We start from the raw sequence: 17488 nt of genomic DNA, 5'->3' as shown, positions 1-17488 counted from the left end.
GCGAGACACTGGAGAGCTCTGCTCAGTCTCATGGCTAAGAATGTTGTGATTGTACATGCTGACTGATTTTTGACACAAGTAGTAGCACACCTTGGTTGTGTCTCCTCTTTACCCCTTCACGATGTGTGCAAGACACCGGCGAGCTTGGCCATAACAAGTCGGGTTGCTCTGAATGCTGTGATATTACGGGCTGATTTTGTTTTATTCTTATAAAAGTGGCAGCACAACTTGGTTGTTTCTCCTCTCTCCCTTCTCTTAATGTGCGTGGGCAACCGTAAAGGCACGAGCGTGATAATTTACAAAGTCCTGGATGTTGTGTATGTACAGCGATTGAATTTCTACAGTAGTAATTGAACAATTCGGTTGTGTCTCCTCTTCCCCCTTCATATTGTTAAGGTTAGAAGGGACATCTTTTCACGTATTATAGGAATTGTAGCTTTTTCCTCTCCTTTTTTTGCTCCTTTTTTTCTTTTTCCCCTTCTTTTTCTCTCCTGTTTTCTTTTTCTCTCCTTTTTGTCTTTTTCCTCTCCCCTTTTCTCTTTTTCCTCTTCCTTTTGCTTTTTCTCTCCTTTTTCCCTCTAGTTTTTCATTTTCTCTTTTCATTTTTCTCTTCTTTTTTAATTTTCCTCTCCTATTTTCTTCTTCCTCTCATTTTTCTCTTCCTTTTTCTTTTTCCCCCTCCCTTTTCCCTCTCCTTTTCCCTTTCTCTCCTTTTTCCTTTTCTCTCCTCCTTTATTCTTCATCTCCTTTTCATTTTTTAATCACTTTCCTTTTCCTTTTCCTTTTTCTCTCCTTTTTCATTTTCCTCTCCTTTTTTCTTTTTCTTCTCCTTTTTTCTTTTTCTCTCCATTTTCCCTCTCCCTTTTTCTTAGTATCGGCCTCCAGGAGCAGGATTTTATCAGTAGTAGTCGGACAAAACAGTTATAATGCATTCCTTACCTTCTATTTTTTCTGTTATGAAAAATTTAAGCTGTCCCCGTGCAAGTTGAGGACCGAAGTGGGTGTGTGCAGCAAACGAGGCTGGGAGGGGGAAAGAGACAACAGCGAGAGTGTGCGGCCATAGGAGCAGGGGGGAGATAGAGTGAGCGACCGGGAGAAAAGAAGAAAAGAAAAAAAATAGAAGGGAGAAGGAAGGCAGACTGTGTGCGGACCGGACCGGACCCAGTCGACCTTTAAAGGTAAACGAAATAAGAGTCCGATCGAGCGTGCGGCGATCGTTTCACTTCCCTGCGTAATATTCCGTCAAATGTAAAAATAGAAAGGCAACGTGACCTACAAAAAAAATGTTTTCATTTTTAATATCGGAAGCTTAAGTCAATTTAGCATGATGGCGGATGGCTTCTGTTTCGATTTTGTAGACAGACTGAGGAGATCATTTCTTTCTCATGCCATGAGGCTCTTTAACTCCACCCGGGGAGTAAAAATCTGTCTATCTATCTATCTATTCAGCTGCAAAAAATGACCTTATTGGCTGAAGAAAAATCCATATTTTCACTGTCTTTTTTCTTGTTTGAAGCTTTTTTATTTCTTATATTCTTTTTTGAAAAAATCGGACAATTTGGACTTAAAATAGGCAAAACTGTGTTGTTAAGCAGCAAAATGCTAATGTGGTTTGAAGATATGTCGTTGATTTTACATATATTTGTGTTTTTAAGTTCATTTTAACTTGTTTTTCTACCTAAACTGCTAAATAATTATGATTGTTTATCAGCTAATGCAGCTGAGAGCTAATGTACCTTTTGTCACTGAGTTGGTTTGCTGGCATCCATTGGCTAAATATGTGCTTCTTGTAATTGTCATTTTTCTATTTTGACATTTACTTTTAACATTTAGATTGATACTTAATCGTTTTTACTAGTAGTATTTTAGTGCTACTAAGACACGTTCTAAATGCTTATCTGCTAATACAACTCCAGCTAGCAGATGAGGTGGTGAACGTAACTGCTAATGTTAGCTAATCATTTGTTAAAATGTTATTTTGTACTTTTTCTTGTTTTAAGCTATTTCAACTTGTTTTTTTCTTAGTAGTGGTCAGAATAGTAGTAGTAGTAGTTTTAAGCAACTTTAAACAAGCTATATGATCTTATCCAGCCGCTTACCTTTTGTAGGAGGCACTAAATATTACACACTGTCCCTTTAAAATTGGCTATTCTTTACTTAAAAGGTAATTTGAAAGCATATTTCAATTGTTATCATTTTTCATGTTACGTGTCCCCCTTTTTATGGCATGTTTTGACATTTGATTTGAATTGTTTTTCTTAAAAAAATAAATACTTAAAAAAATAGTTTTGATTTTATTAAATAAATGATACATGATTCATGTTTTTCTCGATGTTTATTTATTTTATTTTTTATTTGAAATTATTATCAAATTATTTTTCTTTAAAAAGGAAAACATTTTCACCCTAAAAACTAATTTTAAAGATTTTTATGTCAAAACATTCCCTATTTTTACTGTTAATTTTAACTTGAAATTTCATTTGTTTTTGTTAAAAAGATAAAAATGATTACATATATATACATATAAATGATTATTGAAATGGATAAAAAAAATACACCAAATTATTTTGCTGGATAGAGGATATTTTAAAGCAATGAAAATGATTTCATTCAATTGATATGGCGTGAGCTGGTATAGTGGAGTAGCAGGTGGATGCAGAGGGGGATAGCTTCAGCCGATTTAAAATGTAAAAATCAGATATAATAGAGATCATTCTGTTGATTGTATCCAGCCGCTTACCTGCTAATACAAATAGAGGGTAATGTAGCTATATAGCTAGCAGAGGAGGTGGTGAAGGTAACCGCTAATGTTAGCTAGTCATTGAGAGCATTTGTTACTATGTGCTCATTTTATCAGTACTTTTTTTAATAGTTTTACGCTATTTCAACTTGCTGGTGGACAAGTCAGAAGAAAGAAAACTCTCATGGGAGCCGGACTAGTAGAATAAAAAGAGACAGAAAGAGAGATAAGGAGAGAGCGCTGGAGAAAAAGGGAAAGAAAGAAAGAACTAAAGGAAGAAAGAGAACCTGAGAGAGAAAAAGAGGGAGCAAGAAGAAATACAGAGACATAGACAGAGAAAGGGGGAGAGAAGGATAAGGAAAAAGAGTGAGAAAAAGAGGAGACACAGAGTGAAAGAGAGAAAGAAAAAGATAGAGGAAAAATGAGAGCCAAGAAGAGAGATACATATATGAAAATGAGAGAGAGAGTAAGAGAGCGCAATGATAGAGAGAGAGAGAGAGCGCAATGAGAGAGAGAGAGCGCAATGAGAGAGAGAGCGAGAGCAATGAGAGAGAGAGCGCAATTAGAGAGAGAGCAATGAGAGGGAGCATTGAGAGAGATCAAGAGAGAGAGTGCAATGAGATAGAGAGAGAAAGAGAGAGAGCAATAAGAGAGAGAGAGAGCAATGGGAGAAAGAGAGATAGAGAGAGAGAGAGCACTAGAAAAAGAGAAGGAAAGAAAGAACTAAAGAGAGAAAGGAAGAGAGAGAGTGTGAGCGATTGAATGAGAACAATAGAGAGAACATGAAAAAGAGAACAAACTAGTGAGAGAAAAATAGATAAAGAAAAAGAGAGACATAGAGAAAGTGAGAGAGAAAAAAAGAGACCTAGAGAGAAAAAGCAAGAGAGATCAATAAAGAAAAAAAGATAGAGAAAGTGAGAAAGAGAGAGAAAAACAGGGGACATAGAAAGAAAAAGGAGGAAGAAAAGAGAAAAAGAGTGAAAGAGGGAGAAACAGAAAGACAGAGAGATGTAGAAAGAAAGGGAAAAAGAGAGTCAAAAAGAAAGAAAGAAGAGAATCCCAGTTCGACAGAAAGAGTGAGAGAAAGAAAGAGAGTGAATACAAAGAGAGAAAAAAATGAGAGGGAATGTAATATAGCTCCAGTTGCTTTGCGACATCAAGCGGGCATATTTCAAAGAGCAGCTCGTTTATCTCTTGTGCTTCTCTGGGTGTCGCCTTGCAGGCCGGATTGAAACCCTTGGGCGGGAATGCGGGCCGCACGTTTGACACCTGTGCCGTAACTGTTAAAGCAAGGCTCTTCTCACTAAAACGGTTTGTTATCACCACCACCCCCCCCCCCCACCACCCGTCCCTTTTTTTTACCCATTTACTCACGTTAGCTTGAGCAGAGAGCGCCCACCTTTCGCCTGATTGAGATAAAAGAGTGAAGCCACGTTGAACTCGGGATCTATTTGAAGGAAAGAAGCGCGCGAAACATTTTCAGCTGTCGGTCCGCCTACGCCACTTTCATCCTTCGCTTTCCACCAGACTCTTCTTTGTCCTCTTCTTTATTTCTTTTTCTCTCCTTTTTTTCCTTTTCCTCACCTTTTCTTTTTCTTCTCTTTTTTCCTTTTCTCTCCCGTTTTCTTTTTCCTCTCCTATTTCTTTTTCTCTCCTTTTTTCTTTTTCCTCTACCTTTTTATTTTTCTCTACTTTTTTTCTTTTTACTCTCCTTTTTCATTTTCCTCTCCCTTTTCTTTTTCTCTCCTCTTATCTTTTTTCTTTCTTTTGTCATTTTCCTCTCCCATTTTCTTTTTCTTCTCCTTTTTCTTTTTATTTTTCCTCCTTTTTCCCCTTTCCTTTTTCTCTCCTCTTTTCTTTTTCATTTTCCTCTCCTTTTTTCTCCTTTTTCTTTTCCTCTCCCTTTTTCCCTCGTTTTTTTCTTTTTCCCTCGTTTTTTTCTTTTTCCTCTCCCTTTTTCTTTTCCTCTCCTTTTCTCTTTTTCCTCTACTTTTTTTCTTCTCGTTCACATTGTTGCACCAGCTGCTGGCAATAAAAAACAAAAAATAGAAGCACCTACAACAATCGTGCAACTTTCAATCAAATTTACACGGCAAAAACAAATGAGAATGTGGCCTAAAATGAAGTTTCCAATATTTTGAATACATCATTTTGACTATTTGACATTCCTAAATTTGTATTTGACTTTAATTTAAAGAATACCAATATATCTATCAAAAGATACCTAGTTATTATTTTTAAAATTCGCAACCTTTTTGGTGTATTTCTAATTGGTGTTTCTTAAAGACCCATTGTGTAATATTTGACCACTAGATGAAATGAAATGAAATGATCTGCATTTATATAGCGCTTTTCAAGTCAATGACTTCCCAAAGCGCTTTACATTGTGCTTCACATTTCCCAATAGCGGCCGTGATCTGTGCAGCCATGTAAGGCGCTAACCTGCTTATTGGGGGTATTGGGGGTTCAGTGTCTTACCCAAGGACACTTCGACATGTAACCCGGACAAGCCGGGATTCGAACTGGGATCCCTTAATCCTAAAACGATCGCTCTACCTCCTGAGCTACTGCCGCCCCCAAGATGGCACTGTGTTGCCTGGTGCGATCGATAACTAGCACCAAAATACACAGCGCGGTAGCAGGATGCCGGACAAATGTGGCGCTGACCTAAGTGCGAATTCCACTGTATAAAAGAAACACATATTTCTCGACTAACATCTCAAATAACATTTTCGATGAAAGTTTTTTGTAGGAGGCACTAAATATTACACACTGTCCCTTTAAAATTGGCTATTCTTTACTTAAAAGGTAATTTGAAAGCATATTTCAATTGTTATCATTTTTCATGTTAAGTGTCCCCCTTTTTATGGCATGATTTTACATTTGATTTTAATTTTTTTCTTAAAAAAATAAATACTTAAAAAAATAGTTTTGATTTTATTAAATAAATGATACATGATTCATGTTTTTCTCGACGTTTATTTATTTTATTTTTTATTTGAAATTATTATCAAATTATTTTTCTTTAAAAAGGAAAACATTTTCACCCTAAAAACTAATTTTAAAGATTTTTATGTCAAAATATTCCCTATTTTTATTGTTAATTTTAACTTGAAATTTCACTTGTTTTTGTTAAAAAAATAAAAATGATTTCACATAACTACATGTAAATGATTATTGAAATTGATAAAAAATACACCGAATTATTTTGCTGGATAGAGGATATTTTACAACAATGAAAATGATTTCAAATCATTCTTGAAAATGTTTAAAATAATTCTTATATAACATAGATATGGCGTGAGCTGGTATAGTGGAGTAGCAGGTGGATGCAGAGGGGGGTAGCTACAGCCGATTTAAAATGTAAAAATCAGATATAATAGAGATCATTCTGTTGATTTTTCCTTTATTTTCACAACTAAATTTGTTTTTCCCGCAATAAAGAAAAACAGGGGCAGTTCCCTGGCCCTGGCATGTTCGCTGTCATCGGCGCCGTCGTAAAACTGGCCGCCGGAACCAGATGCTGAAAAAAAACGCCCCCCTAACCCCAAAACACCCCCCCAACCACAACAAAAAACACGAGAGCCGGCAACACATTGACCAGTGCCGGCGTCAAATTGCTTCCTGTTGACTCGTGTGCCTCGTTGTCTTGCTGCTGCACGTAATGTCCGTCCCCTACTGTTTCATCTTGAGCCCTCCCCCTCCCTCCTTTTAACGAGGGCCACTAATGAATGCCTCGCAAAGGGAGTCGGTCCCCCACGGCAACGTGTCCTCTCCTTTCTCGCTTTTATGTTGCGTGCAGCAAAAGTAATCGAAAGTAAGGGATGCGCAACTACTCTTTTTTTACCCTACTGGTACATTTTCGTATTGCAGAAAGTACATACAGTTCATCATCATGATTATTAGAACAACACTGAAGAAATATTGTTCACACACATTGAAAGGCAGTCTGTGTTAAGCTTATATGGTTGGTTGGGTCCCTTCACCACTCGGGGCACCATTTTCCTGTGGTGTGTCTTGGGCAAGTACAGCCTAGTGGCACCCAGCCCTCTTCTGGCCAACATATTTAACAGTATCAATTTATTTTCCCTCTCAAAAAACTCTAAAAATAGTCCTTAGTAGCTAAACCCCTGGTAACAAAAGTGAGTACACCAAAAGTAAAAGTTCCTCAAGTGTCAATATTTTGTGTGGCCACCATAATGATGCAGACCCACCTTAATACTCAATAATAGCCTGATAAAAATGCAATATTATACAGGAATATAACCACATTTTGCTCACCAAAAATCATTTTACTTTGTTCACAAAATCCATTCTCCTTTCTTTGCCTGAGAAAATTTCAATTACCTTGGCGGTTTCAGTTCCATCAACAAGTTTTCCTTCAATCGCCATCAAAGCTGATGCTGAAAGTCGAGCCTGTCCTGTCATATTTCTGGCAAAAAACGGATATACCGTATTCTTTTTCAACCTTTTGTTGTGATACTTGTGATACAGCTAATTAGTTTGTGAAACTGCTAACATTTCCTTACGCCTGCTAGAAGGCCACGGTGTCACCAACTTAAAATCTGATTCGCTAAACCAACAGCTTTAACCACTTATGTTGTAGCTCAGGGCCTGCAAAACTGATCGTGAAGGCCTCCGCGTAAATTTCTAACCTTAGCGACAAGTAATGGCTGAAATGTGATTGGTGAAATGTTTTAAGGTGGGCTGTGTAGTTCGAGGTGCCCTTAAAAAGATGAGTATGTGTTAACACTGCTTGGTTTAGTTCAAAGAGCCCTTATGCTTTTTTTTCAGAGCCCCTTTACTTTTATCAGGCTTGTTCAGGGCAGAACAAACCCCCACAAAGATGACCTAGGAAGAGTTTATTCGAACATGCCTAAGAAATGCACACAAATCATGTGTGCTACCATCTACTGGTTTAAAGTCATAATTGCAGCCTAAAGTTTTCAAATCTTTGACTTTTAATATGAAAGCAGCAAAACCAGGGAGAAGCAATGAAAGGAAGCAAACAGACGAATCAAAATAATTGATCAAGCATTCATGGACCAAATATTATGAACATCACATCATTTTAGGCCTGCAGAGAAGGCCTTGCAGGCCCACCACTGAATCAGTGTATTGAAAAGAAAGGATTCTTTTGCACTACACATAGGAATATAGCTCATGACGTGTGTTTTGGAGCTATTCCTGCTTGAAGTCTGGCGTAAATGTCAGGTCCTATTATTATCCTCGTGTTAAAGTTGATGCTTGTCAAGTTTGTAGTGGAAGCTAACGGCCTATTCAACATTTCTGTCGGCGATTGAAGTCGCGATTATTTAAACTCGACCTCCTTTCTTTCGCAGGTGTCTCCGACCTGCACCTCAACACCGAGCCAGGTAAATACGGACACGTTTTCGTTGCCGATTTCTGGGGAATAGACAGATATCGGTACCGGCGTTTTTATCGATTCGACCGGGTCGATTATTAGCAATCCTTTGCTCATATTCCTCCCCTCCCCCCTTGCTAACCACCCCACGCCTTCTGATTGTGTAAGCGACGGCGGGCGGAGCCACTGAAGCAGAACCAATAACGTTAGAGCGGAAGATCTGCTAACTCATCCCGACATGCACGTGTCTGCAATGGAAAAGCGAGTTTGCGCTTAAGAGATAGCGTAAAAAGCGTAGTCTACTTGTTTTAGAGAGGTGCGTTCAGGTGGAGGCTGATATATTAGCTCTTATCATAACATGAGTTGGTCAGAGTTGTGTGTTTGTGATTGAGAGTGTTGGGAATTAATATCGAAATGTGCCGTTTACCAAATCGTTCGAATTAATTATCTGGCTCCATTAACCAAACACAACTTACATTCACCCAACAATTTATGCGCGCTCATTTCTTGAGGGAAAAGATGAACAGGAAAGCCGAGATTCTCACACGGGGGCAGATGTAAATTCATTAACGATTTAAGTAAGTGTACTCCATCTCAAACGGCCAAATTGTCGACGTTGGAGTTTCTGGGAAGCCTTCTCAAGTCCTTTAGTTTTCTCCTATTGGCCATCTTCTCCCCGCATAATGGCGTGCCGACTCCTCCCATGGGCGCGCCAAGGAAGCCCCCTGGGCTTCACCATCTCGTAGGAGAGTCCCGATGTATGGGGTACTCAAAACAACACAGAGCGTTTCTACGTCATCAAGGCCTTTCTGCGTCACCAGCGTCTGAATGTGCTGATTATCTTATCAGCTGTACGTCCCGTTCCTCCCGTTCCTGTAAACAACATTTTCCAATAGGGTGCCCTGACCTCGCACCACAGACCAGTCAGTGAATATATTTTGCATTAAATGTAATTTGCATTCAATCGTATAAAATCCTTTATAGTGCAATGTATAAAATCCTTCAATGGGGAGACTAATATATTAGCTCTTATCATAACATGAGTTGGTCAATCAAGCGTGTGTGTTTGTGATTGAGACCATAAAAAGCACGCTAAAGTGGAAGGTTGAGTGATGAGCTGTCACCATAACATCCGTCCGTCAATCTGCCCTTTTCAATTCACAAGCTCTGTTAAAATCTCGATCTAATTTTTGTTTTAATTTAATTTAATTCAATGCTAATAATCTTCTAACGACATTTCTATCCTGGTTTAAGGTTCTATCCTCATCGCTGAAGAAGAAAAGAACCTCCGTGCCCAGGTAGGGAACAAAAAAACGGAAACGAAAGAAGGAGGGATGCACGATACCTGTTTTCCAGAAGCGAAAGCGAGGAGCAGGCCATGGAGCGCCACCGGGACATCGATCTGACCTACATCACAGAGAGGATCATCTCCGTGTTTTTTGCACCGGACATGGAGGAGGAAACCTACCGGCGGGAGCTGCAGGAGATGGCCCACATGTTGAAGTCCAAGCATCAGGACAAGTTCATGGTGGCTCATTCTTTCAAATCCTCAAAAACATACATCATTTATCTGCTCGTTTACCTTTTATTGTCTTATCTTGTTTTCTCTATCTATCCATCTATCCATCTCTCTATCTATCTATCTATCTATCTATCTATCTATCTATCTATCTATCTATCTATCTATCTATCTATCTATCTATCTATCTATCTATCTATCTATCTATCTATCTATCTATCTATCTATCTATCTATCTATCTATCTATCTATCTATCCATCTATCTCCATCTCTGTATATCTCTATATCTCTATATATCTATCTATATATCTCCATATATTTCTATACATATCTCTATATCTGTATATATCTCTCTAGATCTCTAGATCTCTATCTCTCTACAGTATATCTCTATCTCTCTCTATCTCTATAGATCTATATATTTATCTGTTTCTATCAATGTCTATCTATCTATCATGTATATCTCTATCCATCAATCTATCTCTCCATATCTCTATTTCTATAATCGATCTATCATCTATATCTCTAACTCTCTCTATATCTCTTTCTCTCTCTCTCTAGCTCTCTCTCTCTATATCTCTCTATCTATATCTATATTCATATTTATTTCCATCTTTCTTTCTACCTATATCCCTATCTTTCTATATATCTCTATCTATCTCTATCTATCTCTATCTATACACACGCACATATATATATATATATATATATATATATATGATCTAAGATATTTACAATGGTTCATATATAGTATTTGATACATTGATCAATAGACAATATAATTTGAAGATTAGTTGATAATTAAGGTAATCAATTGGAAACTTGAACAAAAAATATGTTTTCTTTAAATTTTGGCAATCTTTCTGACATTCATGAACCTATCATTCCTTAAATTTAAATATGAAATACATTCAAGCAACGATTTTTATTTGATCCGTTAATTGACATCCTTCAATTATTTAATATTCAACTCAATGATTTGTTGCAGCCCTAACTAGAACTACATTTTTTGAAATATTGTTTTTTTTTTGATTGGATTGCCGGCACTAACTTTTAATTATTTCTTTAACAGCTTTTAAATTTATCAGAGAAGAGAGACGACATGGCAAGACTGATCCCAAAGGTAGTAGGATCTCCAACGATAGGACCTTGAAAAATGAGCCGAATATTTCCCGCCCGCTTCATTTGGTGCCGCAGGTGCAAGATGTGGGCTGGCCCGATCTTCACGCGCCTCCTTTGGACCGGATCTGTACCGTTTGCAAGGCTGTGGAGACCTGGCTGAGCGCCGATCCCAATAACGTGGCCGTTCTCCACTGTAAGGTCCGTGCAGCCCAAAATCCGGAATACTGTCATTCCTCACAGCCACGATTTGCAAAAATTTACAAAGTAGTACTCCTCCAAAACTCACTTGCAGAAAAAGACAACTGGGGATAATAGATTTTAAACACATTGAAAGGAGTAAAATAGCCACCATGCATGACATAAATTTGCCCTCTCGGACCCCGCACTCAGCAATGGTCGACCTGGGATAATGGATCGCAGCCAAAACAGTTTATTTTAGGTTGCCCACAATGACGACCTTCGGTGGCCTGAACAGGAAAGAAAAGCGCTCTGCCTGCCCTTGCTCCCGGCAATATTCGAACACGGATATTGGTTTGCAACCGCACGGGTGCTTTTCGGGTGCTCACACCGGTAGTTCATGGGGGATAACTGATCCAGGCTGCATAACTATTGGACGTTATATATAATGACGACTTTCAGTGGCCTGAACATGAAAGAAAAGCACTATGCCTGCCCCTGTTCCCGGCAATATTCAAACAGGGATTTTGGATTGCGTCCGCACGGGTGTTTTTCGGGTGCTCGCAACGATAGTTTATGGGGGCTAACTGATCAAGGCTGCATAACGATAACGTCGACTTTCAGTGGCCTGAACAGGAAAGAAAAGCGCTATGCCTGACCCTGCCCCCGGCAATGTTCGAACATGGATATTGTATTGCATCCGCATGGATGCTCTTCGGGTGCTCGCGCCGATAGTTTATGGGGGGTAACTTAACCAGGCTGCATAGTTGTTGTCCATCTTAGCCAAAAAAAAGAAAAGAATAAATAGCGTTCATGCATGAAACAAATTGGCTTCCTTTGCCTTGCTCTCAGCAACAGTTGACTGGGGATAGTGGATTGTGACCAAAATGGTGCAGTTCCTTTTAGGTAGGCAAGAATGGCACACTTTCAGACCAGAACTGAGAAAAAAACAACACTCTGCTGGCCCCTGGTTGCAGCAATAGTCAACTGCAGATAATGGATCATAGCCATGTAGGTCCTGTTCGTTTTAAATGGAAAGATTGGAAAAAAGAGCCACCAAGCATTATACAAGTTTGCTCTTTTGGCCCCCGCTCTCAGCAATCGACCAGGGATAATGGATATCAGCTGTGAACGTTCATATCATTTTTGGTGGGCCAAAATGGCCTGCCTCTCTGCCAGGTCCCGCTCACAGCAATATAAGATTGGGGATAATGGATCACAGCCACATGGAATAAAACAGCCGCCATGCACAGGGAATAAAAGAGCCACCGCTTTCAGCAATGGTTGACCTAGGATAATGGTACGCAGCTAAAACAGTTTCTTTAAGACGGACCACAATGACAACCTTTAGTGGCCTGAGCATGAAAGTAGAGCACTTTGCCAGCACATGGTACCAGCAATGTTCTACCAGGGATAATAGATTGTGTCTGCACGAATGCTTTTTATTTCAAACGGACCAAAAGGTAAAAAGACCATCATGCATGATACTAACTTGTTCTCTTCATCCCTGCTCTAAGTAATCGTGGACTGAGGATGATGGCTCGCAGCCAAAACAGTGCAGTTTTTTTAGGCAGGGCACAATGGCATGCTTCAGTGGACTGAATCGATAAAAACGAGCTTTCCCCTGCTCTCAGCAGTAGTCAAACAGCAATAATGGATTGCGGCCACAACTGTGCATATCATCTTAGGAAGGCCATAAGGGCAAATCTCCCGACCAAAGTGTCTTCTGTCGATCCTTGCTCACAGCAATAGTTGATGGGGGATAACTAATCAAGGTGTTGTCCATTCCAGGCAAAAAAAGGGAAATGGATGTCATGCATGAGACAAAAGAAAAGAAAACCGCGCTCTGCTGGCCCCTATTCGCAGCAATAGTCAACTGGGGATAATGGATCGTGGCCATACAGGTCCTGTTCGTTTTAGATGGAAAGAATGGCAAAAAAGAGCCACCAAGCATTCTACAAATTTGCTCTTTTGGCCCTTGCTCTCAGCAATCGACTGGCAATAATGTATTGCAGCCACAACCGTTGATTTCATATTTAGCAGGCCAGAATGCCTCTCAACAAGAGGTCCTTCTGCTGGGTCCTTCTCATGGCAATATCGGAATAGGGATAATGGATCGTGGCCGCACGGGTGCAGTTCATTTTAGGTAAATATTAAAGAGAAAAAAAAGTGCACTGTGCAGGTCCCTGCCTCCCGCAGTACGTAATCGGGGATAACGGATCCGGGAATATTTTTTAACCCACAATGCATAGGGGTGGCAAAGTAGCGAGGGATAACAGTAATCAAAAATCGACGGACCACCTCATTCTTGTGGTCTTCCGACAGGGAAGCAAAGGGAAGACGGGCGTGATGGTGGCGGCCTACATGCACTACAGCAAAATATCCGCAGGGTAAATTCCCGACCGCTTCCGATTTTGGACGTCTATTCCCGTCAGTGGCAGTAAATGTTTGTTCCTAGGGCGGAACAAGCGCTCACCACCCTGGCCATGCGGAAGTTCTGCCAGGACAAAGTTTCCTCTTCCCTTCAGCCTTCGCAGAAAAGGTCTCACAAATTAAATTATCCTGCTGGCTTAACATTTTACTCAACTTTTTTCCTTTCCTGTATTTTAAATTGATTTTTAATTTTTTTTTTTGTACAACCGCCGGTAGATAATTGACTCGTTTTAAGACATTCTGAGACTGGAAAAAACACGTTTTTTACAACAAAAATATACTGAATTAAATAGTAATTCATAAATTTAGATCATCATTTTAAAGATTATTTTTTATTATATTTTGTGTTTATTTCTATAATAAAGTTGGGAAAATTTTAAAATTTAAATTTTCTTTTTATTTCACTGCTTTTTTGTCACCGAATTAAGAAACTAATCCTTAAAATGAAATAAAAAATTCTAGGAATATTTTTATTATATTATGGTATATAAAAAAATCCACAATATTTTTTTTTTTACTATATGTATTTTTTCCTGAAGCAAATTCAAAAAAATGATCCTTACTTTTTTTTCCTTTTTTTGCTATTAAAATTATTTTAAAGGTATTTTTCCCTCAAACGAAATGAAAACAAAAATCATGTATTTAGAAAAACTATTTCATTATTTTCATTAGAAAAAAAGCTTGTTTTTTTACAACAGGAATAATATAATAATATAATTTATCAAAAAGATTGACATTTTATAAATGATCTTTCTTTTTTTTTTACTATATTCTGTTTTTCTGTCACAAAGTTAAGAAAGGAATCCTACATAAGATTGAAGATGTACTACTTATGTTTCCCTTAAGTTTTATTTTGATTTTTTTTAATCATTTGTAAAAAAAAAATTCTCGCTTCACTCCACTCCACTCCCCACTCTCACAAGCTTTACTATCCTTAAACATGCTTTGCACAGCAACCTGCCACCCACTCAGTTTATCCTCAACACTTGCCACAATACCTCCCCATCTATCCTGTCATATGCTTTTTCTAAAACCCTAAAATCCCAAGACTCCTCTCTCCCTTTTCACCTTAAGCTTTTCACAGCAAACATCTGAGTTGTGCATCCCCTTCCTCTTCTAAACCCACCCTGTTCCTCCCCAAGTACTCCTTCTGTCTTTTCCCTCATCCTTCCAGCTAAAATTCTGCCATATAGCTGTCCAACTACACTCCACAGACGTATACCTCCTGAATTACTACACACCAGCCTGTCACCTTTGATACAAATACACAAGAAAATGAAAAACTTTCTTTGTTTTTGTCATCTTGAAGGTACATCTACTACTTTGGCGGTCTACTGTCCGGCACCATCAAAATGAACAGTAGTCCCTTGTTCCTCCATCAGATCCTCATCCCGTCCCTGCCCAATTTTCAGACGGGGGGAGGTCAGTTTTACGTTAAACACGTCAGATGAATTGCTGAAATCAAAAGAATGTTCTTCTCTTTTTAGGTTACTTTCCTTTTCTGAAGATCTACCAATCGCTGCAGCTCATCTACACGTCCTGCGTCTAGTGAGTCGCCGATCCGGTTCTTTCGTCATATTCTCTGGTTGCAAAAAGTGATTGTTTTAAACTTACTTTTCAAAGGATATAGGAATAATAATTATTTAAATGAACTGCACGACCAACCTTGGAGAGGCCCGCAGCTGACATGGCTAACATGAGTGGCCAGAGAAAGAAACAGTAGAAACACAAGGCAAAAAATGAAGGCTGAAGCAGATTTTCTTTTCATAGAGCAGATAATGATATTGACTCGTTGCAAGCCATAACCTGCAGCCTAGTGGCTAACATGAGTGGCTAGAGAAGGGAACAGTGGAAACACAAGGCAGAAAATGAAGGTTGAAGCGTAATTACTTTTTATAGAGCAAATTACGATGGCGACTCGTGGCAAGCCATAATCTGCAGCCTAGTGGCTAACATGAGTGGCTAGAGAAGGGAACAGTGGAAACTTAAGACAGAAAATGAAGGTTGAAGCGAATTTTCTTTTCATAGAGCAGATAATAATAGCGACTTGATGCAAGCCACAACCTGCAGCCTAGTGGCTATTATGAGTAGCTAAAGAAGGAAACAGTGGAAGAAAATGAAGGCTGAAGCATAATTTCTTTCCATAGAGCAAATTACAATGGTAACTCGTGGCAAGCCATAATCTGAAGCGAGCGTAGTGGCTAACATGAGTGGGTAGAAAAAAAAACGTGGCATAAGGGGTGGCTAGAGAAGGAACCAGTGAGAAAATTGTTGAAAACTGAAGCAAGCCCTTTGTACACATTGCAGCTAACAATAGAGGCTAAGTGACTAACATGAGTGGCTAGAGAAGGGGACAGAGAAAAATGTTGAACAATGAATGACAAAGTAAGCTTTATAAGCTCTGCAGCTAAAAATAGCAGCTAACATAGCATGGGCTAATATGAGAATAAAACAGTGGGGGAAAAATGCAAAACCGAAGGTTGAAGCTTTACAACTGACACAGAGCAGATAACAAAGGAGACTAGCAGATAGCCATAGTCTGCAAGTAAGTGGATAACATGAATGGCTAGAGAAGGAAACATTAGAAGAAAAAAAACATGAAGGATGGCGAAAGCTTTGTTAACACGGAGTTGCTACCTATAACAAAAGCAGCTTGTGGCATGCCGTAACATGCCGCAAAGTGGCTAAAACGAGTAGGCTAGAAAAGGAAACAGTGGGAAAAAGTTTTTTTTTTGTGTGTGTGTTTCTAGCAACCCTCAGAGCTCCAGGTCCAGGAAGTTGTGTGTCGCGATGGATCCCGCCTTATTGCTAAAGGGGGACATTATGGTGAGGAAAAAAATGACAATTATTTCATTTTCTGGAGTTATAAAAATTTCGGAAATTATTTTGTTTTCAGGTGAAATGTTACCATCGACGTAGCCAATCGGCAGAGAGAGAGGTGGTGTTCCGGATCCAATTTCACACGTGCACCATTCACGGTGCCCAGCTGTGGTTTGGCAAGAAGGACCTTGACGTTGCTTGCAAAGGTAAACCCTCGATTGGTTTCAGCCATGCTTGAAAGCCCTTTGTGCGTTTTCTATGTATTTTTTGATAATTGCAAGCTTCGTTTCTAAGGTTATCATGTTTTTACCTGTCACTTTAGCTTCACTAAAACTCTTGGGACGTGGAGCTAATTAAAATGATACAAAAAAAATATAATGCTTCATCACACTAAATTCCCAAAGCACAGAAAATTCTGAACTGAACAGGGAGAGAAAAAGACACTGTGGGAAGGAGTTCAGCCAATAGCATATCAGCGTTTTAATGATGTCATGACACAAACCAATAGCTGACCAGCATCTCGTATGACATGGAACAATATCATACAACAACGTAAATACAACAAAAATACAGTAACAGTCACACATGTACTATGAAAATCCTACTACAGAAATACTACAAAAATATGAATAATTTGATATAATAAAATTACTATAGGAATACTACATAAACACAAAAAATGCAATGTTTTACAGTAAATAATAAAGAAATACTACTAAAGAAATACAACAACGTAAAGCCAACAGAAATACAATAAATGTACAGTAATACTACAAAAATGCTACTACAGAAATACAACAACGTAAACACAACAATAATACTACGAAAATACTACTACAAAAATTCAACAACGTAAATACAACAACAATACAATAAATGTACAGTTATACTATGAAAATGTTACTACAGAAATACACCAACATAAATATAACAAAAATACAATAACAGTAATATGTGTACTACGAAAATCCTACTACAGAAATACTACAAAAATATTGGCAATCTGATATCATAAAATTATTACAGAAATACTACAGAATACTACATAAACACTACAACATATGTTTTACAGTAAATACCACAGAAATTCTACTACAAATTCTACTACAGAAATACCCGCAAAGTTTAAATCATACACATCATATACATGCACACACAATAGTTAAAATTCAAAAAGAACAAAATAAGTAGTGATGGAGATCAAATATGATTAGGACGAGGCACAGACTAACCATGTGAGGAAAGGACCTAAAAGGAAGGCTTTTATATACACAGATAGGGATGGCAGCCGATGGCCTACGGATTTTCAGC

General features: G+C 38.6%; 1 protein-coding gene across 3 annotated transcripts in view; it reads left to right on the top strand.

The window, feature by feature from the left end:
- The first annotated feature begins 8079 nt into the window (after positions 1–8079).
- LOC148363818 (tensin-2-like) overlaps positions 8080–17488 on the top strand; it is a 29031-nt gene continuing 19622 nt past the window's right edge. For all 3 annotated transcript variants that reach the window (XM_088337877.1, XM_088337878.1, XM_088337876.1), the window contains exons 1-11: positions 8080–8115; positions 9360–9403; positions 9462–9633; positions 10698–10748; positions 10823–10945; positions 13250–13314; positions 13383–13466; positions 14667–14779; positions 14845–14905; positions 16108–16183; positions 16254–16383. In XM_088337877.1, coding sequence (XP_088194003.1) covers positions 9484–9633; positions 10698–10748; positions 10823–10945; positions 13250–13314; positions 13383–13466; positions 14667–14779; positions 14845–14905; positions 16108–16183; positions 16254–16383 — 853 coding nt within the window. In that variant the 5' untranslated portion in view covers positions 8080–8115; positions 9360–9403; positions 9462–9483. The remainder of the gene's footprint in view (positions 8116–9359; positions 9404–9461; positions 9634–10697; positions 10749–10822; positions 10946–13249; positions 13315–13382; positions 13467–14666; positions 14780–14844; positions 14906–16107; positions 16184–16253; positions 16384–17488) is intronic.

This window comes from Urocampus carinirostris, chromosome 6, assembly GCF_059441175.1.
Source record: "Urocampus carinirostris isolate Australia breed hairy pipefish chromosome 6, RoL_Ucar_1.0, whole genome shotgun sequence".
In the NCBI taxonomy this organism is placed as follows: Eukaryota; Metazoa; Chordata; class Actinopteri; order Syngnathiformes; family Syngnathidae; genus Urocampus; species Urocampus carinirostris.
This window is presented reverse-complemented; position numbering and strand designations above follow the sequence as displayed.